Source organism: Monodon monoceros, unplaced genomic scaffold (genome assembly GCF_005190385.1).
Source record: "Monodon monoceros isolate NGI ecotype Baffin Bay Population unplaced genomic scaffold, NGI_Narwhal_1 Super_Scaffold_16, whole genome shotgun sequence".
NCBI lineage: Eukaryota > Metazoa > Chordata > Mammalia > Artiodactyla > Monodontidae > Monodon > Monodon monoceros.
In genome coordinates this window covers 78,636,522-78,651,598 of record NW_021703772.1, presented here as the reverse complement: position 1 = coordinate 78,651,598, position 15,077 = coordinate 78,636,522, and the positions used below count along the sequence as shown (strand labels likewise).

At 37.4% G+C, this 15,077-nt stretch overlaps 1 protein-coding gene across 1 annotated transcript in view; it reads right to left on the bottom strand.

The window, feature by feature from the left end:
- NEB (nebulin) overlaps positions 1-15,077 on the bottom strand; it is a 253,510-nt gene that overhangs the window by 74,299 nt on the left and 164,134 nt on the right. The window contains exons 76-89 of the mRNA XM_029224606.1: positions 14,487-14,594; positions 12,783-13,094; positions 11,753-11,956; positions 10,926-11,030; positions 10,236-10,343; positions 9,076-9,387; positions 6,836-7,039; positions 6,379-6,483; positions 2,429-2,533; positions 2,016-2,327; positions 1,211-1,315; positions 563-661; positions 260-361; positions 25-132 (exon numbers count right to left, since the gene is read on the bottom strand). Of these exons, the coding sequence (XP_029080439.1) occupies positions 25-132; positions 260-361; positions 563-661; positions 1,211-1,315; positions 2,016-2,327; positions 2,429-2,533; positions 6,379-6,483; positions 6,836-7,039; positions 9,076-9,387; positions 10,236-10,343; positions 10,926-11,030; positions 11,753-11,956; positions 12,783-13,094; positions 14,487-14,594 (2,289 nt within the window). The remainder of the gene's footprint in view (positions 1-24; positions 133-259; positions 362-562; positions 662-1,210; positions 1,316-2,015; positions 2,328-2,428; positions 2,534-6,378; positions 6,484-6,835; positions 7,040-9,075; positions 9,388-10,235; positions 10,344-10,925; positions 11,031-11,752; positions 11,957-12,782; positions 13,095-14,486; positions 14,595-15,077) is intronic.

The following is a 15,077-nucleotide window of genomic DNA, read 5'->3' as shown; positions in this document are numbered from 1 at the left end:
CACACTCATATCAGCATAAATTACCTCACTCTGAACGTCACCAGAGTGATGGGCATGAACAAACGGCACAGCATCCGGAGGCAAAATGTAACTTGTGGCTTTTTGTTTCTCCCAGCTTTCCTTGTAGAGATACTAAAAGACAGAGAGCCAGGACAAAGGGTTAAACCAAGGAGTCAGAATGGAGGGGTAAGTCTCCTATTGTTATGTTATGGTCCTCTGTCCCCATACAAAGTGCCAGGCATCCAGGTAAAATCCATACCTGGTCTAGTATTCGGGCTGCCTCCTGGGCAGCGTGCAGCTGAGGGGTTTCTGTGAGGGTGTACTTTGATTTGGTGTCATTCCAATTTTTTCGGTATTTAATCTAGAAATGAGAAGAAAGTTGGTAAGTTCCTTGATATTAAGAAAACATAATGTTGTCCAAGCAAATGATAGCATCATTCGTCTCAACGTTTACAATCTGTATCTCAGACAATGACTGCACGCGGAGTGTAAGTAAGTGGAAAAGCTTTGGAAATGATGTCTTCCCAACCGAGCAATTTTAGAATGACAGTCATGTACTTACATCATTTAGGATTTCACCACTTTGTTTTGCTGTCACGTAATCAACTCTGTCATCCACGGGAGTAAAGTTGAGAGTTTCTATTTTTGTGCGATATTTTCTCTATGGGAAAGAAAATATCTTTTAGATAGCTGTAGTCTCTGGTCCTGTGTGAGTTGATAAAGATATGCTGCATTTAAGGACCCTTTCTCTGCTAGAGGCATAGAATGCCGTATGTCAATGGCATCTTCCTGGCAATTTGGCTTTCTTCTTAGCATTTTATTTTTTAACAAATGGGTTGCCTTCTTACACCTTCCACAGATTTTAAAGTAGCAGACCTGGTTAGCTCCCAAAGCCATGTAATGTATCATTATGTGAACTCAGTTCATTTTTTTTTTCAACTGGACAAACTTCTCTCAAGTGTATTGCCATTGCTGACAAAAGAAGTTTTCTATTTATACAATTCTAAGCATTGTTGAGTGTAAATGGGTGTGATTCCATAATGTGAAAGGGACAGTACAGGATTATTTTGGAAAAATGTACGTCTGGCTTAAATGACAGCAATTGAAATTGTTAAAACTGCTGATGGGGAATGACTGCATTTTGGCTCGTATAGTTTTTGCTCAGTCTCTTAGGAAATGTGCTGAATGGCAGGATAAGATCCTGGCATACCTCACTGAAGATGTCTGCAGCGTGCTTGGCATGATTGACGGAAACAGAATCATCTGGCATCCAGCCGATCCCACGTAACCATTCCAAGTCAGCCTTGTAAATAGCCTGTGAAAATAAGACCAGGAAGAAGTCAGTGACCCTGGTCATATTTATTCTATCCATTGGTCTGATGGAGAAATGCATTTTAAGAATGACATACTCAAGCAGCCAGACAAGTAACATAAGTAAATTAACTATGAGGCCAGGTGGTATGACAAACCAGCTGGGGACTTATTTGCTATTTAAAGGGGGTTAGCCTCAATTCAGATCCAGGTTATTGTTGCAAGGGCTAATGCATGTCTGGAGCTGCATCCTCTGATTTTTTTCAATAAAAATGGGAACCCCTAGATTTGTACACAAAATTCCCTGATTTAAAAGCCTTGGCAACTTAATTCAACATTTAAAAATACTGTGTCAACTAAAATAACATATCTGTGACTACATCCTGACCATGGACTGCTGATATTTTAGTTACAATTTAAACCTCTATTGCTACTTAAATTCTATTAAAATAATATTTTCAGAGTAGCTGTCTTTAACCAGAAACAGTTAAGAACTATATTCACACTACCACTTATTTCTTGATACAAAGTCCAGATCCTTCATGGCTCTGGTGATTTTGATACCATACTATAAGGTCTAACCAAAACCAAATTCTTCGCTATATAAAGATGTGAAGTGATGATGCAAGGATTTAATGACATAAACTTTCTGGGAGTCATGGGAAAATGATGCAAGAGCTCAGGCTAAAACGCAGCCCACTCACATCACTTTGCAGATCGTAGGCTTTCCTGGCCTGAATCACGTCCTGCTGGTCAGGCACGCACATCCATTGGTGCAGGTAATTGCGATAATCAATGTCGCTGACCAGAGCCTGGCAATGTTTAGAGTGCGTGATGGAAAGCATATCTGGAGGGCTGTGGAACTTAGACTTCCATTTGGCCCAGTGCCGCCGGTACTCTCTTTCATTCTGAATCTTGCCAGCTATGAGGGCCCAGCGGATCTTGTTGTCATCCCTGGCTGTGAGGGTACCCACGTAGTGTCCCTTCTGCTTCTCATGGTCAAGCTTGTATTTATACTGGAGACAGAAAAACAAAGCAGATGGATCACAGCATGAACTCTCAGTGTACCTAGGGCATTTGTTTGAAAAACTGAGGAGTTAAACAAGGCCATACTCACATCACTGGCGATCTCCCTGGAGGCCTTGGCGGCCTGGATGGGGATGGCGTCCAGCCGTACATCACAGCTCATCTTCATCTCATCCCAACCTTCGCGGTAAATTTTCTGAAGAGGAGGAAAAATAAGGTATCGTTCCAGATTCAAACTTACTAATGACTCCAAGGGTTCAAGTAGAATTAATATCAGAGGGGTGCCATTTTTGAAGTCCCAGAACCAGTTTAAAAAAAGAATAGGTGAAAGAATCATTCTGTACCAATGTACTGGAGAACAAAATCATATCTGGAATCCAAAGATCTGGGCTGCACAAGAGTTCTTTTCTTTTTTTTTGAATTATAGCTTTGATGTAGTTGTTCATGGTTTATGTAAAAGGGTTTATCTGCTTCTTGTATTGGTGTATTAGTGGTACTGGGATATGTTTAAGTTCAGACATTGGCAGGCTAGTATTGAATTTCTCTAGTTTAATAATTCTCTTTAATTAATTCATTTTTTAATCTTCAGAATTATAAACATTTTACATTTGAGTTTTTTTCCTCTCTGTATGGTTTCTTAGATCTTCTAATACGATTGATGATGCATATTTTTTGGGAATGTTAGATTTTCTTTCTGAAGCACCATTGGATGTAACGGCTATTTTCTAAGTGCAGCACTGTTTTGTTTGTAAAGAGAAGTCAGTTCAAGTAGTGACTGATTTACAGATAGCCTTCTAAAAATATACTCACATTTAAGTGGATACCTTCTGTACTGACGATGTCAGAAAGACTCAGAAATAAGAGTAATTTAAATGTATAAATCAGAAATCATACCTATCACTATGGGAGCTTGAACAGTGCAGAAAGGAGAAGTGAATTTCAATCATTGACAGTTTCATGGCCTTTTCATATTTGAAAAATGAGTGCTTAGATAAATTTTGTCCTTGTAATGGACAAGTTTTATATGAATTTTCATTCAAGTTTTTGTATGAATTTTGGGTGGTCCAATTTTAACATTTGACTTGTTTTTTTGTACAAAAGAAAAAAGTGTTCTCCACATTTAAATGTATTACACTAGAGAATATTTCATGCAAATTTGTAATTATGTTATTTAAACTTTTAAAATTTATTTTGTTTTATTACATATACTGTTACACTATTTTTTCTTATGTATTTTTTTTGTTTATGTGGTCAAATATATTTTTTATTTGAACTACAAAAAAAATTGGGCTTGAGACCTAACTTCTTCACGTACTAATTTTGAGAATGTGGGCAAATTCCTTAATATTTTTAAGTCTCAGCTTTCCCATATGATACAAACAAAATAACAGTCTTACCCGTGTGATTAGTGTGAAGATTAAATGAATTAATTTAACATGGATTTGCTTGGTTACCCATAAAATGATATACAAATATTCTGCAAAAGTTGTACTTTCTAAATGATGGAAATAATTTAAAATAGTGGATTTTATCGAGATTATACGACTGGCAACATCATGTATGAAGAAAGTGTATATTTTGGTTAACATTCAAATAGGATGTTTGATTTCTTCCAAAACAAAAGTCATTCTCATTAGTATCTAAATACCTAAATTTAACAACTTTACTTTTGGCATAGTTTCAATTACTAGTCTTGCTTTTATCATGATATTAATGGTAGGGTTCTGGTATTTCCAGCTGAGAAACTTATCATGTAAAAGAGAGCCCATGAGACTTTCAGAATTCCCCTGCCAAAGATACCTATGGCTCAGAAGGAAGAGGGTGAGGAGACTACACTGCAGTGACGAGCTGGCTGTTTCTTCATCCAGTCACTTGGCAGTAAGAGTACACTGCACCATATACTGATTCTGGTCCAAAAAAGAATGTAGCAATGCCTCAAAATTCTGTTTTCTTCCCAGCCCTTGGAAAAAATTAGCTCCCAAGAGGCTCATTACAATAGAGTTGGTGGTGCAGTTTGGCATATGGTGAGTAATCTTTGCTTGGAAGGCTCCTTCTCTCACAAAGATTTATTATGTTTTGAAAGATGCCAAGTTACAAGCCATGGTGGACTGCATTAAGGTAGTATCCTTCTTCTAAGGTCATACTTGTTCTACACACAGAAAAATCTCTGTGATCTATGAAGGTGGTACATTTCTTGAACTTTCTTAAACTGTGAAGCTAGCCATGTAAGCGAATTCTCTTTTTATCTAATAGACTTTTTAGTTGATACTCTTCCTTTCCCTGGGCATGTAATGATTTATTCTGCAAATAATGATAATTTTGCCTTGTTCTTTCCAATATTTATCTCTTATACTTATTCTTATGTAATTATTTTGCTGTGAATAAGAAGCTTATCACTTAGCTACTTCCAGCAAATATTAATAAATGGTAATGTTATGGGTATCCTGACTTGACTGAGAAGCTTACTTACTTGAGGATGTGGCTGGCCTTTGATATGAGATTTATTCTTAGTTATGACAAGAAAATATTCATTTATTCTTATTTTGCTAAGATTTTATTTTAAAAAATAAGAATGGATATTGGATTTGCTCACACATCTTTTAAAAAAAATTCTTTTAATTCATCAGTATTTATTTATTTATGGCTGCGTTGGGTCTTTGTTCCTGCATGGGGTCTTTCTCTAGTTGTGGCAAGCAGAGGCTACTCTTTGTTGTGGTGCGTGGGCTTCTCATTGCAGTGGCTTCTCTTGCTGCGGAGCATGGGCTCTAGGCGCGCTGGCCTCGGTAGTTGTGGCTCACGGGCTCTAGAGCGCAGGCTCAGTAGTTGTGGCACACGGGCATAACTGCTCCGTGGCATGTGGGATCTTCCCGGACCAGGGCTCGAACCCGTGTCCCCTGCATTGGCAGGCAGGTTCTTAACCACGTGCCACCAGGGAAGTCCCACACGTCTTTTTTTTTTTTTTTTTAAACATCTTTATTGCAGTATAACTGCTTTACAATGGTGTGTTAGTTTCTGTTGTATAACAAAGTGAATCAGCTATATGTATACATATATCCCCATATCCCCTCCCTCTTGCGTCTCCCTCCCACCCCTCTAGGTGGTCACAAGCACTGAGCTGATCTCCCTGTGCTATGCAGCTGCTTCCCATTAGCTATCTATTTTACATTTGGTAGTGTACATTAGTCCATGTCACTCTCTCACTTGGTCCCAGCTTACCCTTCCCCCTCCCTGCCACATGTCTTTTTAAATCTAATACAATGAGCATATGATTTTTCTCTTTTGTTTTATCACATTATTAGGTTTCTGAATACAGAACACTCTTGGCATTCCTGAATGAACCCTAGTTGTTTGTATCATATCATATTCATCTGTTACTGAATTTGATTTGTTAATATTTCATTTAAGATTTTCCCCATTATTAATGGTCTACAGTTTTCATTTGTGGAACTATCTTTGACAAGTTTTGATAACGGTGATGGCTTTCCTTGTTTCATTAGGCTCTCTGTCAGTTTGTTTATTTTTTGAGGTTTGGAAAGAATTCCCCTATGAAATCATTCTGGGTGACCCTGATATCAGAGAGGAGGAAGGAGAGTCTTTAATAACCTATTAATTTCTTGCAATATGTTTTTATTCTTTTTCTGGGCTCAATTTTAGTAATTTATAACTTCCTTAAAAATCCCCTACAGATCTGGGTTTTAAAATTAATTTGTATAAAGTTGTGAAAAGAACTCTCATAATTATTTTGTGCTCTTCTGAATCTGTTGTTAATTCCCCTTTCTTCTTTGTGTGTCTCTTCATTCCTCTTTCATTATCTTTCTTGTCCTTGTTCCCTTCTCTCTTCTGTCACGTTGACATTGCTTCACCATAATTGGCCTTGCCCAGTGACTGAAAGCCAGGGGTCTGCCCCTCTCCTCACTCCTGGTCAAGGGCCTCCTTGCCCACTCAATCTTCTCTTCCCTGGCTATGAAGAGTTCCCTAGTGATATCTTCATACCAATTGGGTGACTTTCCAAACAAAAAGGGAATCTGTTGCAGTACTTACATTGCTCATATTAAGAGTGTTGGCTCTAGCGAGATTAATTTCTGGAGTATCTGGCATTATGTGGATTGAAGTTTTATCCATGTCCCAAGCTTCTCTGTACTTTGGCTATGGAAAGAACCAATGATAACAAAATTACTTCACAATTTGTCATTTTGCTAGTTGTAGTGCACAACTTTCGATTTTTCTGATCCAGGATCTTTTCATACTAAGGTAAAAGTTTCCAGAATCTTTTCACATAAGTTACTCAAATTTGATATGAAATCTGTATTAATACCTTTTATTCATACTTTGAGTTTTGGTTTAAAATTAGTAAGCAATAACAAAACAACTGTATCAATATTACTTATTAAAATCTTTGCTATCATCAATATTATTATCTTACAAATGGATTACCAGGTTAATTATCATTTTCTATAACATGAACTTAATTTTAATATAGAAGAAAAATGTGACTTACAATACTAATATTTTCAGCATTTGATTTAGCAAGAACAACTTCAGGTGTGTCAACGATACTTGTGTACTTGAGTTTCACCACAGGTGTCCGATAGACACTGTCTTGTAGGATATGCTGGGCATTTTTCACTCTCAGTACTTCGGGAGACCCTTCGGGCACCCAGCCGATGCCACGCAGCCACTCCAAGTCAGCCTTATAGATGGCCTGGGAAAGAAAACAAAGTTAGGAGAGGCAGGGTTTTGTTTTTTTTTAAATCGTGGTAAAGTAAGGAAGCAGTTTTTCATGTTGCATTTTCTCTTCCACAAACAATGATAAAGCCGAGCATGGGCCTGACAAAAATAATTCCTCATATGCATAGCAGTGTTTTGTCCTACTTTGTTTTCCGTGGCAGGGGCTCTGTGTTGGGGTGCCTGTGCATAGTCTAGAAAGCAGAAGGATGCAGAAGGAGTGCTTTGCTTAGGGGATGTGTGGAAGATTTTTTAATATTTTGGTAATCATCACACTAGCCAAGGTGGACTTTTAAAGCAATAATAATAGGCTCTCCAGCAAGTTCTCCACACAACAGCCAGAATGATCTTTACAAAATTCACCATTCAGATTTGATGTCACAACATACCCCCAACCTATGGTTTCTCACTGGTCTCAGGATAAAGATCAAAATCTTAACATAGATTAGAAGGTGATGATGGCCTAGCATCAGTCCCTACCTATTCTTCCAGCCTCATTTTATACGTGCTTCCCTTTTACCCATGTGTTCTGACCACACTGGCCTTTCAGTTTGTGGTTTGCATACCACCCCTTTTGCATACATTGGTCATTCTGCAGGAATGCACCCTGTGTCCTCCTCATGGAACAAACTCATGCTCTCCCTTCTTACTCCTAAATCAGTGCTTTCCCAGAGAAGCTTTCCCCACCTCATTTTTCATAGTGCCATGATCATTCTTCCTCAGCCATCCCATTTTTATGGATATTCTCTAGTTAACATCTGTTCCTTTTTATCAGTGTGAACTCCCTAAAGTCAGGAAGTTTGTCTTGTTCTTCTTTATTCCCCATTGTGCCTTTAGGGCTTAGCACAAGACCTGGCACATGGTGTGCTTAATAATTACTTTTAAAGGGATAATTAAGAATGTAATCCTTACTTCCACAATTTTGATCTCAACTGAGTTTTCTTTTTCCAAGATAGCACTTCTCTTTGAATTGGAATTTGCATTTTCTTGGCTGTCTAAACCTGTTTGGTCAGGTATATGTTAAGTGGTTAACCAGATATAATTGCTCTGTGTGAAACACCAACTATTAATTTCATAAAATAACCCACTGTGTTCTTCAGAAATGGTATTTTAATAACTGTTTAATAGGATACAAATATCAAACTAAAATAAAGAGTAAGAGGAGTGAAAATGTAGGGAAATTTCTACCTTAATGAAGAATGTTATATGTTTTAGTGTGTAAAGTATTGTGGGTACCCAAAATTTGGGAGAAGGGATTCTTGAAGAGGATTACATACAGGTTTTGAAGCTTCCCTTCCTCATTCTTTAAGAACTTCATTGATATGCATTCCTTAATATACTAACGTGGTTCAGGATAATGAAGAGACTGAATTTATCTAGAAATGGTACTAAATCCACCAGTTGGCAATTCATTTCAAATGATGGATATACTTTTCTATAACAAACTCATTCATTATGAGAAAACATCTCCTGAAGCTTAAGGCAATCATGTTCAGATAATTAAAAGAAGGTATTAATTCTGTACAAGAAACAAACATCCTGATGGAATTCATCATTTTCAAAAGATTAAATCCGCAAAAAGATAAGTAAATCTAAAAATACTTTAGGTAAATTAATAAAACAGTGTTGTGAAGAATACCAAGTTCAGGGAACCTAGTGAGTTTGGAGCATGCTGCTAACCTTTCAAATTAATTTCAAGGAAGACAGCCCCTATCATTCAATTGAAGAACCATGAAGATGCCTATGTTTAATAAACTACAAACAGTGCACACATTAACAAACCTATAGAAAAATTCTGGTAGCACCAGTAGCAATGAAGATGAAAACCCTCTGAATAAGCCCAGCATTAAGGCTTGTGATTAATAAACTTGGTAAAGTACTAAAGGGAAGTAAGTGCTCAGGCAGGGAGAATTGCATTTTCCTCAGCACTGGCAGGAGTGACCGGGCAAAGCTGTGGAAGGCTGTCTTCCTGGGCAATAGCTCACCCCTCAGGCACCACAAGCAACAACTTACATCACTCTGCAGGTCATAGGCTTTCCTGGCTTGGATCACATCATTCTGGTCAGGAAAGCAAGACCACTGGTGTAGGTAGTGGCGATAGTCCACATCGCTTGCTAACGCCTGGCCTTCTTTGGCAGCATTGATGGACACCATGTCTGCCGGGATGGTGATCTTAGCCTTGTGGTCATTGTAGGCCTTTTTGTACAGCCTGTCATTCTGCATCTTCAACACATTTGCTGCCCAGACCAGTTTAGGGTCTTCCTTGGCATTGCGACACCCAATGTAATGACCCTTCTGTTTCTCGTAAGCAGTTTTGTATAGATACTGGTGGATGTGAACAGAAGAAAGAAGAATTGTTTCTCCAAACTCACTTTTTCTAGACAGCCTACTCAAATAACTCCATCTCCCTTACATTACCCTTTTTGGGGCACTGCTTTTCTTTGAATTCATACTATAAGTTTTATACCTCTTGATACATTGGTTTGTCTTCTGTAAGCATGAAAACATTGTGAACACCTCAAAGGCAACAATGGTGCGTCTGGATTCCAATATAGCGTTGCCCACTGTTTCCCAGACTTCAGTCACTGTTTGCCATTCTCACATGTTTTGCCACAAAGCACCACCTGTACTTCACACTTTACTTTGTCAACTTGATTCTTTGTCTAAATAAATATATTTTAAAGTTTAAACTTATCTAATATTTTTATTTTAAAATTTATACTCCTATTTAAATGGGAAAAAAATCAGTATTTTTCTAGCACACATCAAAACCAACGTAACTATTTTAAAAATGCTTGTCCATGTACTGCATAAAATTATCACAGGAACCACCTATGTATGCTGCACTTCAACAAACAGTAGAGTTCTTTGTACCCACTGGATCTCTGTAAGTGTTCATGCATTAACTGATATTGAGAAGACATTGAAAAGAAAATAAAAATCTGTGCTTAAACATACGGAGAGCAGAACCAAGCAGAGAAATTAAGTGGGTCATCAAATTGTTGTCAAAGTTGTTCTTGAATTGGGGATTTTAAAGCACGACACTAGTAACAATGCCCTTCATTCTATTAGATATAATTCCTGGGGAATTAAATTAAAGATTAGTACAGTATTAACTCTCTGAGTGTCTATGAATTAGTGTTTGTTAACGCTGGGCAAGGAGGAGCTCTCACATCACTGGCAATATCTCTGGAAGCCTTGGCATGCTGGATCCCGATGGCATCTGCTCTCAGGTCATAACCCGTTATCTTGACATCTTCCCAAGCTTGCTGATACTGTTTCTGCAAACGGAGATTGCAGTGCCACAGTCAATATGAAGAGGAAGCTACTGAGTCAGCATTACCGATGTGTTCAAGAATATGTTAACAGTTACGATGAAAAATTAATCTCCCCTTAAGATTTATAAAATAGACTGGTTTATAAGCTCCAGTACATTTTTAATGACATGTAGTAAAGTTCTTTTCCAGTAACTTTTTTTTAAAGAAGGGAATTTAAAAGATAGTAAATCATGTGAAAATGAGAAAAATTATACATATTGTTTGGCTTTTAAAGGGAAAAATCAATGATAGGCCACTAAAAAGAGAACTAAGTATTACTATACATGCATATATATGTTTTGATGTCGTGTGTTTGGCATAAACCACCGCATTTTTCCTTCCAACAAAGATAAGGACACACATCTCTATATTATAAACACATACGTAGGTGTGCGAGCACACACAAACGACACTTATCATTAAAGACTAGAAGTAAAAGGAATATTAGGGAAATGCCTTTTGCTAAATGCTCTCTGGAGCATTTTGATGAGAGGTTTGGTGAGGCAGACAACACTGTGTGAAGCAAGTGGATGTGCAGGGCCTTACGTTGCTGATGTGCACGGTGTTCATCTTGGACTGCAGCATCAATGGAGTGTCAGCCGGTACATTCACATTTGCCTTCTCTTTGTCCCAGGCGTCACGATACAGTGGCTGGTAAAAATGAAAAACAAAGGATCGGTGATGAGTAAATAAGCCAATTACCACATGAATAAAATTACAGGTACAATTAAAGGTTTTCTTTGGATGTGTTCAGATGTAAATGGAGATCACATTTTTTTTTATCTGTGTTTTTATTTAGAAGGTGCCAAAAGTGACTTCAGCAAGAAGAATACATTCATGTGTGCTATAATATAAATGTAAAACGAGTCAGAAACATGATAGTAAATAGATCCTCTTCTATTTATTCACACGCAATTATCTGGCAGGTAAGCTCTCATTGCAGGTGATTATGATAATCCACATTGCAAATCAAGTCCTGGCTTTCTTGGCCTAAATAACTGTCATAATGTCTAATATTGGGGCTGCCCCTGGACCTTTCAACTTATTTCACCGTTGAATAGCAGTAAAAAGGTGGCGGTTTTGTGATCATTGTATTAACTGGTGGACCTGTATTACAGGCAAGGTCTACAAAAGGTGTTCAAGGTGTACTTCAGAGAATATGGAACATGAAGATGCCTACCACACTTACATTGACCAAAGAATTATCTAAACAAATGAAATGTTGATGCCGTTAATTGATGGGCTATATGAAATTCTATCTGGATACATGAATGTTCAAGATTCTAATCCTGGTGTTAGCAGTTTAAAGTTCACAATTATAATTTTTATTGAGAGTTCTTCAATGTGTCTGAACATAGCATCAATTGACTTACCTCACTGATCTGTACAGCATTGATCTTTGCCAGAATAACTTCAGGGGTATCAACAATGCTGGTGAATTTGAGGGCCTCAGGCCTTGTGCGATACAACCTTTCATTCAGGAGATTCTGGGCATTCTTTACTCTCATCGCTTCCACGGAACCCTCTGGCAACCATCCAATACCCTTCAGCCATTCCAGGTCTGATTTGTACACGTTCTACAAGAAGGAGAGGACCACAGAGTACAGAAGAGTCAATTTGCCTACTAGAGCATGATGCCAGCAAACCACACACAACCTCTACTTAAACCAGCTGGGTGGCCAGTCCCATGAAACTCAAGGATCAATGTTAGATGTTAATATTTGAGTGTTACATCTCTGGCACACATCTCTGGGAGAAGTTCAGAGTATCCTACAGGAACTGGAGCAGGGCTAACAACTAGCACTTGTGGAATGGCAGACCGCAATGGCACATAATTTTGTTTTTATGCAAGGTTGAGCTTCTGTGCTCACTACTTGAAATCTGCCTTTTATGTGCCACTGGGGATAACTTCTGTAGGAATTTGGGAGAAAAAGTTTCTTAGAAGCATGTATAATGAAAAGCAAAATACATACTTATATCTATGTACACCTCTCCTCTTTCTCTCTCTCTAAACATATTATTTAAATATATATATATATATATATATATACACACATTTTTCCTATGTGTGCCAGATAAACTTGAAATCCAACATTTTTTTATGCTTACATCTGTTTCTGACATTTAGATACCTGATCATGCAAATGTAATGGATCAGGACAACTGGGATTGAAATTTTCTACTTAGTTACATAGAATAAGAGAGTGATTTTCATCTGATGAATAAGGTCTTATAAGAAGGAATCCTCTATAAGACAGAAAATATTCAGGAAAACTCTGCAGAAAAGTACAGAATATGTTAGATTCTATTAAGATTACTGTTTAAATTACATCCTTAAGGAATATTCTGTGATTAAACACATAGACACACATCTCCCCAAGAGTCTGGAGACAGGATACGCACATCGCTCTGCAGTTCGTAGGCTTTCTTCGCCTGGATCACATCATTCTGGTCTGGCAGACACGTCCACTGGTGCAGATAGTTGCGATAATCAATGTCGCTAACCAGGACCTGGCATTTCTTGGCCTGAACAATGGACATCATGTCCAACGGTGTATTGTAGATTCCTTTAGACTTCTCATAAGCTTTCTTGTATTCTCTGTCACTCTGGATCTTGGCAGCATGTATAGACCATACCAATTTGGGGTCATCTTGTAGGCTGCGGAAACCCACGTGGTGGCCCAGTTGCTTACGGTAACCTTCTTTGTATTTGTACTAAAGTTGTAAAAAATAAGATAAAAAGACATATGGACATAATGTATGAAGAGGACTTTTCATTAAATGGTTTTGGAATATTTTTTTAGCCTTAATGTAAATTGGCTCAAATTGGTAGTTATTATATATTTTAGTTCTCTTTAAGGAAATTAGGGCTATTTTAGATAGTTTCACAGAGGACACGAACAAATCAGGAGGGAAATAGTATGGTGAACAAGAGTAATAAAAAAATAATAGCTAACATTTACTAGCAATCACTATATGTCAGACACTATTATGAATGCTTCAAATGTATTAGGTTGATTCATATGAAATTGCTGAATTTTTTGGTTAAAAATAGTTGAATCATGGCAATTATAACCTCATTTAATCCTCAGAACATCTCTATGATGTGGATATTAGTATTATCACATATTTCAAATGGGAAAAGTAAGGCACAATGGGGATAATCATTGTCCCTAAGGTTGCCTGGCAAGTGGAAATTAGGTCAGTATCAAGGGTACTGAAGGTACTTCAGGTAGGAAAAAGTCACATGTGTGGTTTTGGAGACAGACAAGAATGGAGCATGTTTCAGGAATGGAAGACAAGGCTGTTGGTTTGAATCAGCAGATGACAACAAAAGGCCTGTGGATAAGAGTTTCCACCTATTCCACACTTGTTCTCAGTGTCTTAGGACAAGAGTAAGATCATTTCTGTTTCTTTCCTATATTTGGATAACATGGGAAAGTTTGGAGAAAGGGAGAGAGAGAGAGCTGGGAATAATGCAGATACTATGGATTGGCTATGCCTTTTTAGAGATAAAAATGAGAAGTAAGAAGGAAGAGACAGCTGGATACTAAGACAAAAACTAGAGGAGAATTTGAAGAAAAGGAACAAAGGTAGCTTAAAGATTTGGAGCTGGGGGGCCTTGGTAGAATAATTATTTTGACTGCTGGTACGTTTTAAAACTACTGTTAAATGAACTTCAAAGGGTTACTCAGAGGAGTATACATACACCTCCAGCATAAAATCTTATACATAAAATGTGATCTCGGTCTTAAGTCTTGTATCAAACTTTCATCTGTGATTTATATTTATGGAGAATGTCCCAAAGATTTGTGGGATAAAATCACATTGTATTGGTTCCTGAATTTTTCCCCAGAATTTGGTATAGATCTTCATGATATTTTACTTCTACTTAGAAACAGCTTAGAAGGTATTTACACATATCCTTCACCTATGTTTACCTCAGTGTTTTTCATCCCATTTTAATATTTTAAAAGTCTTTAGCACAAGGCAAATGCAATTGTTTGCATAGAATTAAAAAAAAATCAAACCAAATCAAAATTCTTCAAAAATATTCTATTTGTTGTATAGAGAAGAAAATCCACAAGGAAACAGAAGGAGCTGTACCTCACTGGCAATTTCTCTGGAGGCTTTGGCATGCTTGATTTCAATGGCATCTGCTCTCAAGTCATAGCCTTTCTGCTTGGCCTCATCCCAGTCTTTCTGGTAGAGTTTCTATTGAGGGAAAACACAGGTTTGCTTACAAGAATTGAAAATCAGTAGACATATTCAAAGGAGTCATGATATGAATCACAAAGCACAATGTAAATGAAGGCGGCATAAGAAAAAACAGTCACTTCTGAGTCCTTCTTTTGGTTATTGCCTATTTACTTTGTGGAGTGCAGGGTACTTGTGACTACAATTTTAAAGCTAAACATCTAAATCTACTAATATTTGAATTATTTGCATTCACCACAATATAGTACAATGTGAAAATATCCCATTATACAGTAATGGGAACTAAGAATCAACTGTGAACCTAGAGAACCTTCATCAAGTTACCATATAAGACTTGATAAGATTTTTTCCCAATGTTGCCCTTTGACATTTCAAAGGTCCCTGCTAAAGGGATGTGACATAGATATCATACCCATCCTACACTTTGCATATAATTAAAAGTTTGACTTTTCCTATGGCCTTGAAATGTCAAACAAGAAA